The sequence below is a fragment of the Embiotoca jacksoni genome, unplaced genomic scaffold (assembly GCF_022577435.1).
Source record: "Embiotoca jacksoni isolate LCO1_2020_lvr unplaced genomic scaffold, fEmbJac1.0.p SCAF_5, whole genome shotgun sequence".
Taxonomy (NCBI): domain Eukaryota; kingdom Metazoa; phylum Chordata; class Actinopteri; family Embiotocidae; genus Embiotoca; species Embiotoca jacksoni.
The window spans coordinates 13,586,269-13,605,425 of record NW_027185403.1 but is presented as its reverse complement, the minus strand read 5'-3'; the positions used below and the strand labels follow the sequence as shown (position 1 = coordinate 13,605,425).

Sequence of the window (19,157 nt, the reverse complement as noted above, 5' to 3'; positions counted from 1 at the left end):
TGACTGGAATCCAGCAAAAAAAAAAAATCCCTGCTGCAGCTTAACTCACTAATCTTAAACTATGACTCATGATGGTGCTATAAGAACAGTCATCTCCTGCCCGTGCCTTGGGTCACGATAAACCTAAACAACACAAAAAGACAAATAATGGTGTCGCTCATTAACCGGGCAGCTGATATAATCCTGACTGCATAATCGATCAGCGGGAAACTTTCCTCATGAGGGTTCCGCCAAAATTCCTTCACCGACAAGGTGAGGTGGGGAGTCGAGGCACAGCAAGGCAAACGTGGGATTTGCAGTTATTCACTTTCTTGACGAGCCCGATGAGAAGATCAGCTGCTCTCGTACTCTAAAGCTGCAGGTTGTTTCGCAGAACTAGCAGCAGGAAGACACAGCTAACCAACGTAGAGACATTTTATCACCTGGCGAAATATACTCGACCTATTTTTTATTTCTAACTCAAAAAGAATAATTAGGCTTCGAAAAAAAAAATCTTAAATTCGAAGACAAATGCCACGCTGTTTAACAGTTAAATGCCTCACCGTATTAACCAGCCAGCTGCTAACTTTGTCTATCTGCTATAAGGTGCGGAGGCTTTTCACTGGAAATGAGTGAGACACAGTAAAGGGGCTAAAATTGTGTTAAAACTTGTGGACCATATAACCAAATAATTTAGTAATTCTAATAATCCTAATAATCCTTCTTGTACTTGAACAAGATGAGTTTACAACCATGTTAGCGTCTCTGTGGCTATACTTCAGCACACTGGTGCTTTGAGCTAAAAATGTTAACATCACCATGACGACATGGTGATGTCCAGTGGCTATAATATTGACTGTGTTCACTATCTTAGTTTAGCACGTTAACATACAAACTTTTGCTAATTGGCAGGAAACAAAAAGTCGTAGCTATCCATTAAATACACATTTCTGTCTGGTCCAAAGTTGTAAACTGACCCACCCGCCAATATTATCATCCCAGGAACCAATGAGTACAGCTGTAAAACAGTGTTTAAAACACAAACTCATCCTGTTAAAAATGAAGGCCTTAAATTCAATTAAATCCTTCTTCAAATGTACTTTTGGGCACAGTTATGTGTTTTGGGTAAAAGGCGAGCGACGGATTGACTCACTGTCGTGATGAAGCGGTAGAAGGGCTGCCTCCTCTCGGTGTACTTCACTGTGATTGGACTGAGGTCGTATCTGAACCAGATTGCTGGGATAATTCTGCCCGTGTGGCTGTAAGCGACATATTCCTGGTGTGGGAAGGGAAAAACAGAGTGTTACAGCGTGTAATGTGTTTTGGAGCTGCGGCTGGCAAGAAAGGCCGATTTAATCAACAGCGAGAAAGTTAAGCCCGTTAAAAGGAGCAATGTGTGTGATTTAGTGGCATCTAGCGGTGAAGCTCCAGATTGCAACCAACTGAACACCCCTCACCTCACCGTCCCTGTCCAAGCGTGTAAGAGACTCTAAGGTGTCCTAGAAAAACATGAAAGACCCTCTCTAGAGCCAGTGTTGGGTTTGTCTGTTCAGGGCCACAGTAGGAACATGGCAGTGAATTGTAGATAAGAAGGGCTCATCCTAAAGGAGGTCGATTCTTAGTTTTAGGGGATTCATTATTCTTGAAAACTGCCAATAAATTCTCCACACTGAACCTTTCGTTTTGAGCAATCTGGACATTCATTCTTATCTGCGGTTGTGACAGCGGCATTTTTATGAGTCATTGTTGAATATGTTTTGGATAAAGTCACTCAAAAGTCATAAATGATTCACGCTAAATGAATCTTGGCAGAGTAAAACTCAGAGGAAGTAAGCCTGAGGGGGATACAATATGTTGAATGGCATTGTTACGCAATGACAAGGCTCTCAGTGAGCTTATATAAATCAATCTCTGTAAAATCACTGCTGATTCACCTACATGATACATTTGATCATATCAATACCTTTAGCATGACAAAGGCTGTTGTTTTAGCCCAACCTTGGATCATAGCTGGATCTTTATTTATCCTTTGGAAATGAGGTTTGGGGAATATTTTGCTCTTCCCAGCATCACAGCTGACCTGCACTGTTATTACTCCACACTCCAAACCCAGCTGTCAGTCAACACAGTTCTAGGAAGGGTGTTTATGGTTTGTTGACATCGAGCGAGCGTTTCCAGTCAGTAAAGGGTGAGCTTTCACTTCCGGGTGAGTGCACAAGTTAACGCAGTAATACATGCTCCGGCCATATGTTGGGATGGTCACACTGCCTCCATGACGGGTGAAAAAACTAAATGTATGATCTCAGGAGAAAGGAATAAAACATGCGGGGATACGGTACCTTGTTGGCTACTGTGTACTGGTAGGAGAACCTCTGTTTGCCTGAAAGGTCTTCATACACTGTTGGTACAATCTTCAGTATGTAGTCGTGCGAGGCCAGAGCTGCAAAGGAGTTATTTTAATAAAAAAAAAAAAAATCTTTAGTATTTAAAAATGGGCGTTTTTTTTATTTTTTTATTTTTTTATCATGATGTCAAGTGTCAGCTTTGTGAATCAAGTTTCCACTGGATTCAAAAGCTCTCCACTACGTGTCTCATTCCCTTGCATCATCCGATGTCAGCAAGCGCACTAACATAAATGTCACACCGTGGTTACAATGAGTCCACGAGCAGTGTGGATACATACGATTAGATGACAGCTTGTCAGCCCCTCCCAAAGCGTTAAAGGCTCCTTGGACTTTTTGTACCTGCGTGACAAAAGAGAGACAAGAGGTACATGTTCAGCCTTGATATTGAAGATGTTATCGTCCTCCATTATTTTTGTGTGTGTGCGTTCTGACCTGCAGCTTTTCTCCAAATGCCAGCTTGTGGATGGTGTGCGTCATATCAGGGCTTTGGGGCTGCGCTGTGGCGCTGTGTGTTGACACATGGAAGTTTCCTGGTACCTGAAGACGCGCACACACACACCCAAAGAGCTAGCAACACAAGTAACTGAAACACATTTAGTTAACTAATGACCAGGTCCGAATGCACACACATTCAGTTGGAAACTAAATGTTCACACATTTCCATCTATTCCACAAACAAAAGTGTTAACTATCCAACTGCTGGGTTAATCATTTTAAATGTGCTGGAAAGACTGACGCACAAGATGGAGGTGGGGCAAACAGGGCTTCACGGGGACCGTCAGATGTAACTGAACTCCAGAGCTTTTCCATTTAACATAACTCAATTTAGACTAAAGGAGGAAGCGGGGAGTGGTGGGGGGGGGCAGACAGGGGTTCATGCTCCATGTTTAACTCAAGCCCAAGACAAATATACAACATATAGTCCAAAAGTGCACGTCCCACAAAATATCAGGCCTCTTAGCCGATCAGTCATAACGTAACTTTTGACCAGAGAAGCAGACTTTTGCCATTTCCTGAGGAGGATCATTAACACAAGAAAAGTAGTTCATGCATCCTGTGTGGTTAGTCTTCCTGTGTCATGAGGCCTTACTTTGTTGATGGTAAACTCTCCCTCGAAGCGACAACCACCCCCCTGGTTGAGGGGAATCTTCATCGAGTTGTCTATGTGACCGACCTCGTGGCGACCCATCTCATCTTGGATGTCCAAACCCACCACTGAAATAAACAAAGAAACACAGGAGACCATTCAAACATGCAGTAAAAAAAAAAAAAAAAAAAGACCTAAATATGATACATTTTCCTCTGACAGATCCAAACTTTCACTTGCTTTAGAGCTGAGATAATTATTCAGTTAATCATCGAGTCAAGAAATAAAAAGTAATCAACAAAAATGACTGAGAATTTATTTTCGATTGATCTTTTTCAATGACTAATTTGGTCAGAAGAAAGGTCAGAAAACAGTAACAAATTCCTAGTGATGTCCTCAAATTTCCTGTTTTATCTGATTCAAATTTTACATTGATATAACACAAAAAAGCAAATCCTCACACAGGAACTGAGGATGATTTTTTTTGTTGTGTGATTACTCAACCTATTGTTTAAACTCGACATCAGCCATTTGCTTCTTTTCTCTATTTTGTACGCAACCATGATCTTTATTATTTTTGGTAGTTGAGTTAAATAACTTTAAAAAAAAATTCACAAGTTGTTCACAGGACCACAAAATTATGAATACATTTCAAAACATTACCATAAATTGCAAATGATGATTTGGTTTTAGAGAAAACTAACTATTTGAAGACATCACCACCTTGTGACAGGCATGTTACCAGATTTATAAACTGATCGATTAACTGGTTAATCAAAGAAATGATTGTTAACTGATACTGGGAATAATCTTTATCTGTACCTCTACTTTTTACATTCAACAACCAAACAGAAATTTTGTTTAATAAATGAAGAAGAATGAAGAGAGAAAATATGAATATCGTTGCAGAGAGTGACCCACAAAGTAAACACACAAAGTCCAAACAGACATACAGCCATCATGCCCATGGTCCTCACTCTGTGTTTTTCCATCTAGGCTTCAGCGAGCCTCCCCCACCCCCCTCCTGCAGGCTGCCCCGTGTTGGCACACTGGCAGTGACCTATTTTCAGAGGCTGCCTGTGCTGCTGCATGTCGGCCAGCAGTGCAGAGAGGGCCGTCTGCTAAAACCTCCACATGCCGTCTGACCTTTGACATTCACAAGGAGTTTGGCCCCCCTCCCTCCCCTCGTCAATCCAGATCTCAAAATACAGTGCACAAATATAAGTGAAGTGTGCCCGGTGTGTGAGTGGGAGAGATGGTTGTTTCTCCTTTTTAAGACATTTAAGGAGTGGAAGTGTGTTGATATGAAGTGGATCCGGGGTGGGGTGGTATCGGGATTATCATAAGGTTATTACACCTGGTTGTGCTTTTCCATGAAGTCACAAATCAAGATGAGACTACCTGTAAAGGTCAGTGGAGGAAGACGATGTTTAGTTCTGGTGCAGCAGAGCACATAAATAGTAAAAAAAACGGATGGAAATGCCAAGTTTTCCTTGATGAAAAGGTTTCTCCCCAAAAGTACATTTGCAATAGATGACAACCTGTTTGGAGGCCTGTAAACTAGACTGATGTGCAGTATTAACATGCAGGATGAGGGGCTGAGAAACATTTTTGTTCATTACATGCAGCTGCAGTGTGGTTACAGCAGCGTGTTTGAGATGGTATTTAAGAGGGCCCCCGCATTTCAGAAAAAGAAAGGCTTCAATTCTGCAAATAAACAAAACCACCGTACACACAATCATCAAGAGCTTTAATTGGAAACGGCAGAGGGACAGTCTTTGTTTAGGCATGCAATGACTGAGCTCGTCTAAACACATGGACGACAGCTGTGTGTCAACATGCCAGAGCCTCTATCGCAGAAATCTGGGTTTAATTTTCACACGAGCGTTTATTAGCTTTGCCATTTTTGGAAATCGCTTGAACTGAGTGAATGTGTGAGTTTTCTGTGCGGCCCAGGCCTCGACAACGTGTGCCAGTTTGGATGTGTGATTTGTCATCGGGCATAGTTTCTGAGGAGAGTCATGAGGAGAAAATAACCAGTGACTGCTCTCCATCCTGGTGCACTTCAACCGGCCTGCCCTGACATCGTAGTGGAGTGGACGAGCCAGCGGAGGCTGCGCCATGTGAAACTCAGATCACAGCTGTATGGCAGCACGAGATTAAACGGAGGCCACACAGGGCTGAGGCCGCTCTGGTGTTCTCGAGGAGCATGCCACAACACGACCGGGTAAACAAACCATTATGTCGTTTTCTTTATCTGAGGCATCTTTTATCTTCTGCCAATATGCCATGTTAATTAGGTCAAGTATGACACTATCTGATAAAAAGGAGGCCTTAAACAATGTGAAAGGGAAAACATACAAATAGGAAGTGTGATGCAGAGAAATAGAGATTTGTGTATGTGTATATATGATGTATATACTCACAATCACAGTGCAAGTTTGGCAAACTGACGTTTAAACTCACATCTATCTTCCCACCACTGTCTTTATCAGGATCATCCACATATAGTTCATTTACACTGGAAAGGATGGAAAAGAGAGAGAAATGGTTAGATAATCAGTAAATACAACTTTTAAATGAGAAAAGGTAATTTTCATTAGAAAAAGACAATTTTCTCCTCCCACAACAGGTCCTATCGCTTTAACAGTCGGGAGACTCATCCTTGGCTAAATTAAAAGAGCATTTGTGTATCTCTGTCAGTGTAATTTCCTTTCCGTCACACCGAGTCATCCCTTATTACAGCCAAAAGGCTGACGCATGCACCAGACCAATTTCCGGTGAGAAAATTTACTCCATTCATTGGTTACAACACTGACTGGGCAAGAATGCTTAATAATGAGGGCATTGACATTCATGAAGTCTCTCTGTCTTGTCCTGTGGGGCAATCAAGTGTCGACTGTCCACGGGTGTGTTTCAGCAACAGGATATTATGAGGTAGGCGGATACTGCGATACCTACATTTCAGTGGCAATGAATCCCGTCAGCTCAGACAGGAACAGGAAGAGTATAAAGACACAGCAGAGGATGGAAACTGTGGGCAAAGAGGAAGACAGCTTAATGAGCACTTTGTTTAAACTTAAGTCATCGCTGATCTCACGTATGTCACTTTCACATTGATCTCATATTACACCAGCTTTTCATGCAATGATGCAAACCAAATGAGCTGGGATAATTCAGTCTTTTAGGGAACGGCTGACCTAAGCTATTGACATTAATGAAATCAAAGCAGCCATAAAAGATTTTCCCTTATAGCGTATAAATGACGTTTTTACTGACACAATGTTAGGCCTGCCATTACGCAGGTTTTTAAAGACCCTCCTACACTAATTACACATTAAATCTCAGCACATCAGGCAGCCATTACAGCATATCTTCTTTGAGAAAGGTGATCTCATGCTTTGCCTTAATAAGTCCTAAAAGCGGCTCATTTTTAAATTCCCTTATTCAAACTCATAAACTGACAATCACCCAGCCCAAAAATGGCTCCTACAAAAGAAGCTAGAAAAACCAAATTAGGAATATTAGCCTTAAATAATAAGTATCTTCTTTTACTCTGAGTCAAAATAAAGGCTAACCTTTAAAAGGACAAGCAGCCGGGCCTGTCTGTTTGATTACATGTGTCAAACTAATCAGCCAAAGGGTCAAAATAAAATGTTGTCATGTGTTTACAAAGATAAATATGGAAGGAACTGATCTGTGTCTGCGCAACTGTGGTCTATCCGGTATGGCAAGAGTTGCGGTCAGAAAGCGCTCACTCAGCAGGTGAGCCGTGTTTACGTGGCAACTGTCTCCTAGGATCACACAGTCACATGACCTTGTGGTTGGCAAAGCCTTGCAGCCAAACCTGTGGCTGGTGGAGGCTTTACGTAAGGTAATGTTTAACCTACAAACAAGAGGGAGTGTCGCTATGACACATCGGTTGCCAATTCAGGTTCATCACCAGACCTCTATAGTAATTCTTACCTGACTTCAAAGGATGTAATACTGGAAAGGGATTACTAAAGATTACAGTGATGGGCTACTACTGATTTGAGGCTTCAATAGCTTCGCAATGGGAATACTGACGAGACAAATAATTTGCAAAGACCTAACATGAGTGTTTTTTTTTATTGAAACACAGAGACCTGAGGGCTGTGACACAAAGAATCGGCTACAATAACACCACGAACCAGTCAGTGATATCTGAAACTAGCCTTGTATTTCCATAACCAGACATACCGATTATTTTTGTATCATTTGTGTTCTGCCAAAGGCTTATTTTATCCTCATAACACAGGCAGAAAAAACAGATATTAAGAGAGAAAATCCACCAGAGAACAGATTAATACATTATACCCCAAACAAGAAGGGCTCCAGAAACCGCTGTGGCAAAAACAGAGGTATATACACAGATAGAGTAAATACCGTAAAAATTTAACCAAAAGGAATGTGCCGCGGAAAAAAAAAAAGAGTAACAAAAGCAGATGGGGTCAAATATTTGGCCTTTTTGTAAAAAAGGGGGAAAAGGGGAGTCCGTTTCTGTTGATGCCAAGCCAGAGTGAGACCTGACCTGCTGTGGATGAAGCAATAATAGTTGTCTAATATCAACCCACTGCCCTCAGCCCTAGACAGTGGATGGAGACAGGAAGGGAGTCGACTGTGTACAGGAAGGACTTCCATCCACTTCCTCTTGGGTGGAAACTCTGGCGTATATCTTTAGTCATTTCATTCTCTTCCCTGTCATCAAAAGAGGTGCTATAATCTCCTAAAAACTGTTCACCGTACAATTGCAGCTCTGATTATACACTGTGTCATCAGTTTTGTGGGATAGTTAGCGCTACCCTGTGCTCTCATTAGCTGACCAATGAACAACCAATACTAGAAAATGACTGAGGAGCCAAAAATGCGTCATCAGGTCTCTTTGTATCCCATCAAGCAGTGAATAATCAACGCGGTCCCTGATTACACAATGACGTATCGATGACAAGCAAGAAATCACATGACCTGAGTGAAAAAAAAGTATTCAGATTTCCATTGATGACTTCTGGGGCGCCTGTGGCGATGAAAGAACATGACCATTAACATTCTTACCATACTCGCTGCGCTAAAACAGGTAGTGCTCCACACTGACTGTCTCCGGCAGGACGTACGTCTGCGCTGGGACAGGCAGGTACTTGAATTACAGCTGTCAACTCCTGTCCTTCCTAAACTGTTCCTTCAGCACATTCCCCTCCCTGAGCCGCCACTGATGCCTCTTTCCATTTACTTTCTAATGTAAAATGTGCATGTCAATCTCCAGAAGTATGCTAATTACTACCTCTAAAACACCGCTGGGATTGTAAAGTTTTCGCCTTTCAAGGAGAATACCGTTTGCACGTACGAGAGAGACAGCAAAACGTGGGAGAGAAAAACTTCTTATCACTTCAAATAAAGACAACTAAAGGTTCCCGGGTCATCTAAAAAGGTATTATATTGGGGAGAGCCTGTTTACGCGTCTGTCATTTGTATTTAGATACATATTGCATATACAGGTTTGTGTGATAATATATATTGTTAAAATAAATAAAGATATTGTTGGAAAAAAAAAAAAAAAAAGATACACAGATGAAAGTCATTTTTGTTGCTGGCTGTTCAACACTTACCTACACAACAATGACACATTAAATCCGTTGCTGTTGCTATTACTACCGTTTAAGGCTAAATTAGCGAACAACATTGCTGAAAGATGAATTAGGAAAAGTGTGAACAGAGACATGTGTGTGCTTGCTCGCCAAGAGTAAGCTAAGAAGGCCGACACCACTTTCAGATCTGTATGCTAAATATGACGCTCGGGCTAGAGGGCAGTTAGTCTCTATGCTAAACTAAACTAAGACCGTGTTCCAAATGACGTACTTCGCTTAGTACACCAACAGATTGGGCTCTTACGTGTTAGGACTCTTACTTGTGTAGCACTTGAATTTCGACAAGGTAGTGTTTTCTCAAATGGCACATTGCTGCACTTACCAGAAATAACTGCAGTATTTGAATGCATCACCGGCCAACAAATCTGTAGCTTCAATTATTTTACCAAGAAATGAACATGTGTATCTGCCCTCTATATTACACACACAATAAACACACCGACGGCCTCTATTGTTGCGTAACATGGTGGTATTTAGTGAAAAATAAGCACTTTTGTGCAATGCTCTGCAGCAGCTGCAGCTTCCTCATACTCTTTGATTTACGTAGCCAAAATGGCAACCGTGGAGTGTGGAAAGAGTCCAGTGTTTCACACTCAATTTTTGCACCATTTTGAGCGCATCGTCCGGGTACTTGAAGTGCACTGGGTACATCCATACTTTTGACAGTGTGAACGCACTTACGCACTCAGAATAGTGTTAATACGCTAGCCTAGCTCTGCCTATAAACAAAAATAAATAAAACAAATCAGCTTACCAAGCACCTCTAATGCTCACTAATTTCTGTATCATTACATACAGAACGTTAGTTAGTTTAGCTTAGTACAAAGAAAGTCTAAACAAAACTCTAAACAGCACCTTTATTGCTCACTACTAACCACAGTTTGTCACCTTTACAGGTTGGTTTGCTGTTAATTATCGAGTCACAGAAGTGTTGCAGGTAGGACGATTGTGCTACATTAGGACAGAGCCAGGCTAACAGTTTCACTGTTTTAACACTCCTGCAAGCAGCTCGTTAGTTTCAAATTGTATGTACAGTCATGAGAGTGGTATTTTTTAAAATTTTTTAGCCAACTTTTAACAAGAAAGTGAATAGGTGATTAGGTTTCGTATATTTTTGTATCTTTAATCCTAAATGTTGCTTATAGAAGCAACATTTATTGGTATACAGATGTGAACAACTCAAACCTGATTAAACAACATCCAAATGATGAAAAACCCAAATTTTGGCTGTTGCATGAAGGACTACTCACTGAAAGCTCCCGTGTATGTTGGCTGGGTGAGATCTTTTGGCACTTTCCTGTAGATATCAAATCTGAGGAAATACAGGAAGAAAAGGACACACACACACACACACACACACACAAAAAAGCAAAGTGAGAGTGAGAAAAAAAAATTGCAAAAGTAAACACTACATGCTGAGAAGCACATTCTGTACCCATCAGGCTGTGCGATATTACAGAGGAGGGGAGGAATGCTAGCTCTGGACCACTGCCATTACATATAAAAGATCCAGACAGCTGGCCACACGTTTTACAGGGTTACACCTCTTCCTTTGAAATGTGGGCTTTGTAATTGTGACCTGACCCCGACAAAGGTCTCTGACACACCACCTGTACATCGGAAAACACCCAGTCAACATAAACCACACACGAACAACAAAGAAAAGAGACACGCTGGACTATAAAGGCAACTCCAGTGACATCTTCAAACGATATGATTTCATGTTCTTGGCAGTAAGTGGGCGTAATAGTCCAATTACATTCGGGAACGTCGGTGACGGATTCAGTTTGGACACATCGGACTGTAGATTTATTCACATCTAAATCTCAGTTTAATAGTTTTGGATCTGCTTGGATACTTTAAAAAAAAAGAAGGTGCGTAAATCAAGTGAATCAGAAGCAGGGGATGATCATTACTACCTGATTCGATCAACTCTCCTCTTGTGAAATATTGTTGTTGCCTATTTGGGAAGCTGAGAAAGGGTAAAAAAGTTGCTACTCAACACCAAAACTATTTAGGCTCTGGAGTTCTTGCGCATGTCCTTTTTGGGGAGTGAAACATTTTCGACCCCGAACTCCATCGCTGACTGTGCAAACCCCACCCACACTCTCCTCTCGCACTCAACTCTCCTCCCTCATGTCCGACCCAAAACGCTCACATCTGTGCACATTTCTTCCACCGAGAGCTGCCAGAGAAATAATCACAGCTGATGCAATGCAGGGCGGGGGAGGAAGTGTGTGTGTGTGTGTGGGGGGGGGAGGGGGGGGCAAGGGGGGAGGGGGCTTCCTGTCCAGCCACAACCCTGCTGCGTCTCTTGCTTTGCCTCAGCGCCTGCTTTCCTTTATTTTCATCTAAGGTCCAGAGACCCCTGGATCCTAAACACCTCAGCCAGCCTCTCTCTGGCTAACTGGCCTGACAGGATATACAGCACAGAGAGGGGCTGGGCGGGGAGGTCAGGGAGTCCTCGTTCTGTATCAGGATCAAAATAACTTCTGGACCAATACGCTTCCTCAATGTTAAGCCCTAATGTGCAGAGGGAGGGTCTCTGTCCTTATGTCCTCTTCTGAGACCACAGGACAGGTGCAGCGATTAAACCACTGTCAGGTGGTTTAACCTTTAACCTTTAGTTAAAGTGGTCGCACAAGACAGAAGAAGTTCAGCTCTTGTTATTTACCCAGCGGCAACTAAAACTGTGTTAAAGAGAAGTCTTATGGAAAAAATGATTTTACTTTTAAATAACACATTTTATACATAAATAATGTGTATTAATTACTGTATATGAATTCTTGTATATAAAAGTACATTTACATTTATACATAGTTACATATTGTTTATATAGTTATGTACATGTATGTAGTTCTGCTGAACAACATCTAGAGCACTTTAAATATGTCATGAATATACATGGTTATTTTTTTGGACTTACTGGTACATATTATTTTTGTACAGTAGCTCTAATTTGACTTGTCAAAATTCAGTTAAATACACTATGATTGTGAGCGTTGCTTTAAGATTAGTTGATTCATTATTAGTTGATCTACAGAAAATGAATCGCCAACTATTTTCATAATTGATTAATCATTCTGAGTCTTTTTTTAATGAAAAATTACTGAAATTCTCTGATTCCAGTTTCTTAATGTGAATATTTTCTGGTTCCTTTACTCCTGTGTGATAATAAACTATCTTTTGGTTGTGGACTGTTGGTTGGGACAAAACAAGACATAATAGGCTAAACACAGCTAATCGATTAATCGAGAAAATAATCAACAGATTAATTGATAATGATGATAATTAGCTGCAGCCCGACTTTATTGAGAACTAAATCATTACTTGTGTGTTTAAAATAATCCTAGACATAAGAGTAATGTATGTAAAGTATGTTAGTATCCTCTTAAATGTTCCGGTTATTATGAGAACATTACACCACTGACTGTCCTTTTGCGTTACAGAATAAATTTAGCAAAACAAACCACACTAACAGCTGAATGACGTGGATTTGCTGATTAGGTTATTAACAGTTTTGTCTCTTGCTGTAGAAACGCAAATACATGTGTTTAGCAGTCACAGTTTCCCACTGCTAAATTCAGATCTGAGCAAAGAAACAAAATCTCACGTAGCTGGTCACTCGAGACGCGAGACGAAATCTGATGCTACAGTGCATGTGAACTGTAAATAGTCTGGCATGGATAGACAGTCTGGACAGAACTACAAACAAGACACAAGGACGGAATTACACTTGAACTGAACAATTGTAGACGTAGGCAAAATGAAAACCTTGGCATCGTCGTCTTATCTGCATACCTACGCAATACAAAATGTGCTAAAGATCACACGGTGAAGCGGCACTAGAAAAGTTGTACAGCCCGACCCTACGCCACAATTGGAATAATGACATGATTCATCTTTTAAATTGCAACGCTATAAATTTGTGAAAGTAGAAGTTTACCTGTAATATTTTAAAGCATTCGCACATCTATTCCCTTTTAAACTACAGGATATTTGGTAGCTTTATATTTGGTAGTATTTTATAATCATTAGACTGACATATGTTAACAACAGTACACTTAAGCCCCACGTTAAAATGATGTATGACTAAATATGAAAAGTATAATAATGCATCATTTATACGGCATAAATGTGATCAGCAACAGGTGGCGATTAAAATATATCCTAAAGAATAATTTGAAAATGCTAAGTTTAAATACGCTTTAATAAAACATGACTGCTGACATGACAATAAAGATACAAAAAGAAGCAATGTCAAGTACACTGAAATAATGGAAATTCTTAAAGAATTGTAATGTACTGAATGTCTTTTTATATTTATCTGTAAAAATACACTTCTTATCTATAGACTGGAAGAGAGCTCAATTCCTCATAATTTCCTCTGCTGAGAACACCCTGTATTCATTAATATTCATGTTGACTTGAGAGTTCACCTCTCGGCCTGTCGCTGACATTTGTAATTTCCTGAATTACAGTCAACAAATCTCCCTCCGTCACATCTCATCGCTCAGTCTCCTGCACAAGGGCTCAGATGTTTTGTGATCAGTGAGGACACAGTGTACCAGCATCTCTCTGTTGACACCGTGAAAAGAAAGCACTGGGCCACTTTTGCAAAAAGGAAGGCTCTTGCGAAATAAACCGAACCTCACAAATGAGTCACAGTGAGTCAGGAGTTCATCCATGTACAGCTGAGTAAACCTCCATTATGGAAGACGGAAGTTCTTCTTCTCACTCTGATCATCTCACATCACAGCCTATAAGCAGCACCTGCCTGCATTTTCCTTTACATAGGTTTTCAGTCATCCCCTCTCCGTGTACGTCAAGTGTTAAACACGGGCACGATGAAGAGATATCATTACATCTATTGACAAAACACTGCACATGCTCACTGAGGCTCTGCAGTCACCATGATGTAATCATCCCATAACAAACAGCTTATTTCATTAAGTTGACCCAACCAAACCTCACTGCGTCAATACATGACACAATCTAAAGGTCAATTAAACATGGAGGTGGAGGTCATCCTTAGTATTAGAAGCTGATCTTTGTGAAGAAATTATATTACTGCTGAAACGCCATTTAAAAGCAAAACAGAAAGCCAATATCTGAATTCCAGGAGAAGCAATGAATCCATCCTACTGGCACTCATAGCAAATGGTATACAAAGCCTCATCGCATGTATATACACAATCCTGCTGCTGTAAATACTCCCTAGAACACAAAGGGCCTGATTTACTGAACGTCTACGTGTGTAAAATCACGTGCAAACTCCACACCACCCGCAAAAAAATGTCCAAGCAGATTTACTAACGACGTGCAGTGAGGATTGCGTCTTTCAAATGTGCAAATTAACACAACGTTGTCCATTTCGCGTGTTTGCCTGCACACATATGTAATATTGGGCGTTTCTATTCAAACGTACAACATACTGGGAGGGAACATGCAAATAGAACAATTTAGCACCTGCAACGATATTTATTAAACCTGAAAGTAGAAACAGGAGAAGTGATTGCGTGTGTATTTTAGCACGACTGGAGGTCACGTATTAATCAGATGCGCAAATCTAGAGACACAGCTGCTCTTATTGTGGTGAGAAGGAGACGCAGGGAAACTAAAGAATACGTTGAGAACGTGGTTTTACACCCGTGGAAACGTGTTTGAGATGACAGAGGGGAATATTATTCAGACATATCCAGCGATGACATTTCTGAGTTATTGAATGAACTGAATGATGATTGACAGCCATCAACAAGGAGGAGCCACGAAATACCACCAATTAAAAAACGTCTTATGACTCAGCATCGTCCTGCCTCTGGGTCTTTCCAGCGTATCTCTGCTTGGATATCCCGCCCGGTCCCGTTATTCAGGTGTGCGGTCACAGGTCCTGAATGTGTCCCGCAGAATTCACAGGTCGCTTCATCAGGTTCACGAGCACTCGCGAGGCACTGAATGAAAAGTCACCTGCTCATCACCAGAAAGATCTGGACCCGCTGATCGGTGTTTGTTAGAGGATCTCATCCAACATCCCTCCTCTTTTATTTGCTGACATTTTATCATAAGCCGTTTTATTTCGCCTAATATAAGAGTCCCTAACAAAGGCACTATTAACTCCTGTGTGAGTGACATCTAATAACCACTGCAGTGTCCAACGTTTTCAGAGATTTACTATGCTTTTTATAAAAAAAAAATTAAATGATATGCTTTTACAGGTTTACATACATCTCTCTTTGTCCAGCTATGGAGAATAGTGCCTGTGCTCACATATCATTCTGGAGCATGGAAAAAAAATGATGTGGTTTGTTTGTATTTCTTTAAACTGATCACAATTTACTTAAACGCAGAACTTGCCATCGAAGCGTAGGTTGCTAGCTCGGATATTGCTGTTGTTCCATGTTGCGGCAGAGATTTTAAAATGGTGACACAGATACGAGAAGAGGACAAGAATATTGACTGCAACAGCTGACCCTTGGCAGGTTTATACCAACACACTACATCCGCTAAGTTACAACAGGATTTACAAAATGACCAATGACTTACTTCTGGTGTGGTTAAAACTATACATAACACAGCATTTTGGCAATACATGCTACCAGAGGTGTTACACACACACACACACACACACACACACACACACACACTATCACACTGGTGACTAACACCTCAGTATTTCTGAGCAAGCAACACCTCAAAACAACTTGCAATGCAGCTATTATCTGATCAGAGCACCAAGTCAGTGAAGCTTCAGAAGACGGCACGGCCTTTAGATAACCTTGGGAACCCAACCTCACACTGGCCTTTTACTGTGGCAGTGATGTCACACTGGATGTCGTGTGGTAATAACAACACAGCTGTGCTCTTTCACAGAGACCAGAGCAACTGTGATGACACACAGTTCCTGTGTGACTGAGGGCTGCAACTGCTGATCATTTTCATTATTGATTCATCTGTTCGCTATTTTCCAATTCATGATTTAAAATTGTGAAAAATGACCATTTATATTGTCCAGAGCCCCTCTGATTTGTATGCATAGCTGACATGATCGATTTGTCGATCAACGGATATAACGAGCAACCATTTTGATGAAGAATTTATCATTTTAATCAATTCTCAAGCAACAAATTTGAAATATCCTCTTGTTCAAGCTTGCGAGATGATATGATCTCCTGCTTTTCTCTGTCAAACTTATTGTCAATTAAATAGCAAACTACATTTGAAGTTGTCACCTAAAAATCTGCAGTTGTTTTTTCAAATTTTCAGAATTTTTTTCTGACACATTATTGAAACACAATTAACAATTAAAGAGAGATTAAATGATAATTAAAGCTCTCCTCAGATGTAGCCTTAATGCTTCTTTTCTATTTTGACAAAGTTACCACTTTGCACTCAAATCTAAAGACTAATATATGGTTATTAAGAAAGTGTTGTAAGTTTTTGACAGAATACCACTGAGTATCTGACCAAAAGCAGGAATTGACCATTGTGCAAATAGTCTCTTAGTCACATCCTGTCTTTTATTTAGTTTTGGGTGTGCTGTGTTGACAGGTACAACATCTCTATAGAGTAGGTGCAACCATTACCTCGGTTCCTGGTGGCCAAGTATCAATAGACTGTAGGATGGCTCTGAAATGCTTGCAGACGAGTGTTTTCCTGACATTCACTGTTTATTGATGGATATTGAATCTGAATGGTGCACTGGGGAGACATAAAGCTTTTGCTTGTTAATAAGTCTGAACCTGAACCGTCATGTTTGTTGAGTGTAACATGCAGCTGTGGCACCACTGTGTTTTCTGTTATGGTTACTGTGCACTGAGGTTTTACTGTAATCAGTCAATACAAACATTAGGCTGGGTGAGGAAATCTGCACATGCGCAGGCAGGAGCTCCCACAAAAAAAAAAAAAAAAAAACTCATACCTGAGTATCACTCTATCGAGTCGACAAAAACTTCACGACCCCCCCCCCCCCCCCCCCACGACAATGGACCCCATTCATGCCAAACGTGAAACACTGGTTACAACTTCATTAGCAGGCGATGCTGTGCCCAACGTTAATTCATCCAGAGCTAGCAGACCTCCAACACACCGCCACCGTCCCTTCAGATCTGCACCCAAATGAACGGAAAGCCCCGTACTCACCTCCTAACATCGAAAGGCATGATGTTTGCACGTTTGAAAAGGGGATTAGCGAACAAAGATACACACAACGGGCGACCATACAGCTCTCTTCAGCGCTACCGGTTGTTGTTCATCGGTACCGGGCTGACGTCAGTTTAGGACGCTTTGCAAAAGCCGATTGGCTGAGAGCGACTTCCTGTTCACTGTGACGCTCCTTCCTGCGCGAGCGTTGCATCGGTCTGATTGCTTATTAAACTTTTTTTATACGGACTGAGGTTGAAACTTGTGTTGAGAGATTCCAAATTATTTTCTTTTTTAAATCGGATATTTAGAGTATCATTTATAAAAAGAAAAATAAAGAATATTAGAAGTAAGGAAAAAGTTTATATTTCTATAATTTTATTCAGTTTTATTTTTTGAAAATCATACCTTGTGTTTATTCATTGAGTAAATTAAATTAAATTACATGAAAACATTTTCAATAAATTATAATTTTTTTTTGTTTCGTTACGTTTAAGGGACTATACATTAAATAATTTTTATTTTTAAAAAAACATTTTTTTACCATAATTAATTCAAATCAATGCTGTGTATTCGATTATTAGCAACTAGATCATCATCAATATAGAGTAAAGTGTGGGCTTTTCAATGAAAAACTTTTTAATGTGTTTATTTATATCTGCTTAGATTATAGTGTGTGTTTAATTCATATAAATAATGTAAGTGCTAATAGACATTGCTAAGGCGGGAGACTATATTTAGTGGTGAAATACATAGCCTATTTACATTACAGCAATGTAGAAATATTAATTTACAAATCAAATTTATTCATGAAGCATCCTGCTTCAGTAAAAGTACAGGAGTATGAGCAGCAAAAAGCATTTAATGTATGAAAGTAAAAGTACTTGTTTTGTCTCTGACTGCTATTTTACTTTTTTAGTCTATATGACATCATTAGATCATTAATACTGAAGCATCAGTGTCAAAACAGAAAGTTTTTGTTGTACCTGGTTACGGTTAACCTGTGTTGTCCAGTGACCCCAAACCTAGGGGTCAGGTTTTGGACATTTTCTCTCACATTTTCTTATTTGTTTGGCTACATATGTGACAGGCTCATACAGAAGGACATAAACCAAACTGCTTTTATGAGAAAACGAATAAAGATATTCCTGTGGTAACATCGAATGCCTCTGATGACCCCAAACACAGCACCATGGTTGGCAAGCATAAATAGTATGTAAACATTGTTACAAAAGCCTGCAAATGACTCAGCAACATAGATTATTCTTTTCATGAGGTCACCAGGACAGAACTTTTAAACTTACACATAACATCAGAATAGTTTATGCACAGACAAGATCATTTTCAATTGATGTGAACTCTGCTTTCACCCTGCTCACTGTTCAATAATTAAGGGGAGAACAAGTTTATTCTTTAGCAATATGAAATAATCATGTTTTACGTGTTATAAACTCATTGGGAAATGATGCAGAACCAACACAGAAACAGACAGCTGTGTCATGTTTGAAAAATGCATCTGTCACACAAGAAAATCCCAAAACTCTCCAGTTGAAATTGTTCCCACTGCGAGTGTTTTTGTTCTCCTCACACTCCTATATACGTGAAACAGAACGTATGTGGCTCAGATAATCTATCTGCTGAGACACGATAAAAGACAGGATTGGCCCTGTGTTTTCCCAGTGATGAAAACTGTTGCCCATAGCTACAATGACAGTAAACGAGCAGGGATGACAACAAGTACAGCGAGTTTGGACCGCAGGAAATGCCTCTCTGTCATCCTCTGTTTCACTTCCCTTTCTGGATGAGAGCGACGGCTTGGTTACGGGCCACAATTATGGGAATCCAAAACAGAGCAGCAACTCAGGCTCTATTTCCAGAGCTCAA

At 40.4% G+C, this 19,157-nt stretch overlaps 1 protein-coding gene across 1 annotated transcript in view; it reads right to left on the bottom strand.

The window, feature by feature from the left end:
• Window positions 1-17,400, bottom strand: part of ergic1 (endoplasmic reticulum-golgi intermediate compartment 1) — a 19,086-nt gene extending 1,686 nt beyond the window's left edge. Inside the window, exons 1-9 of the mRNA XM_069171035.1 lie at window positions 17,274-17,400; window positions 10,385-10,446; window positions 6,433-6,505; window positions 5,898-5,992; window positions 3,475-3,599; window positions 2,817-2,921; window positions 2,663-2,723; window positions 2,319-2,419; window positions 1,133-1,255 (exon numbers count right to left, since the gene is read on the bottom strand). Of these exons, the coding sequence (XP_069027136.1) occupies window positions 1,133-1,255; window positions 2,319-2,419; window positions 2,663-2,723; window positions 2,817-2,921; window positions 3,475-3,599; window positions 5,898-5,992; window positions 6,433-6,505; window positions 10,385-10,446; window positions 17,274-17,293 (765 nt within the window). The 5' untranslated portion in view covers window positions 17,294-17,400. The remainder of the gene's footprint in view (window positions 1-1,132; window positions 1,256-2,318; window positions 2,420-2,662; window positions 2,724-2,816; window positions 2,922-3,474; window positions 3,600-5,897; window positions 5,993-6,432; window positions 6,506-10,384; window positions 10,447-17,273) is intronic.
• Window positions 17,401-19,157: the final 1,757 nt, after the last annotated feature.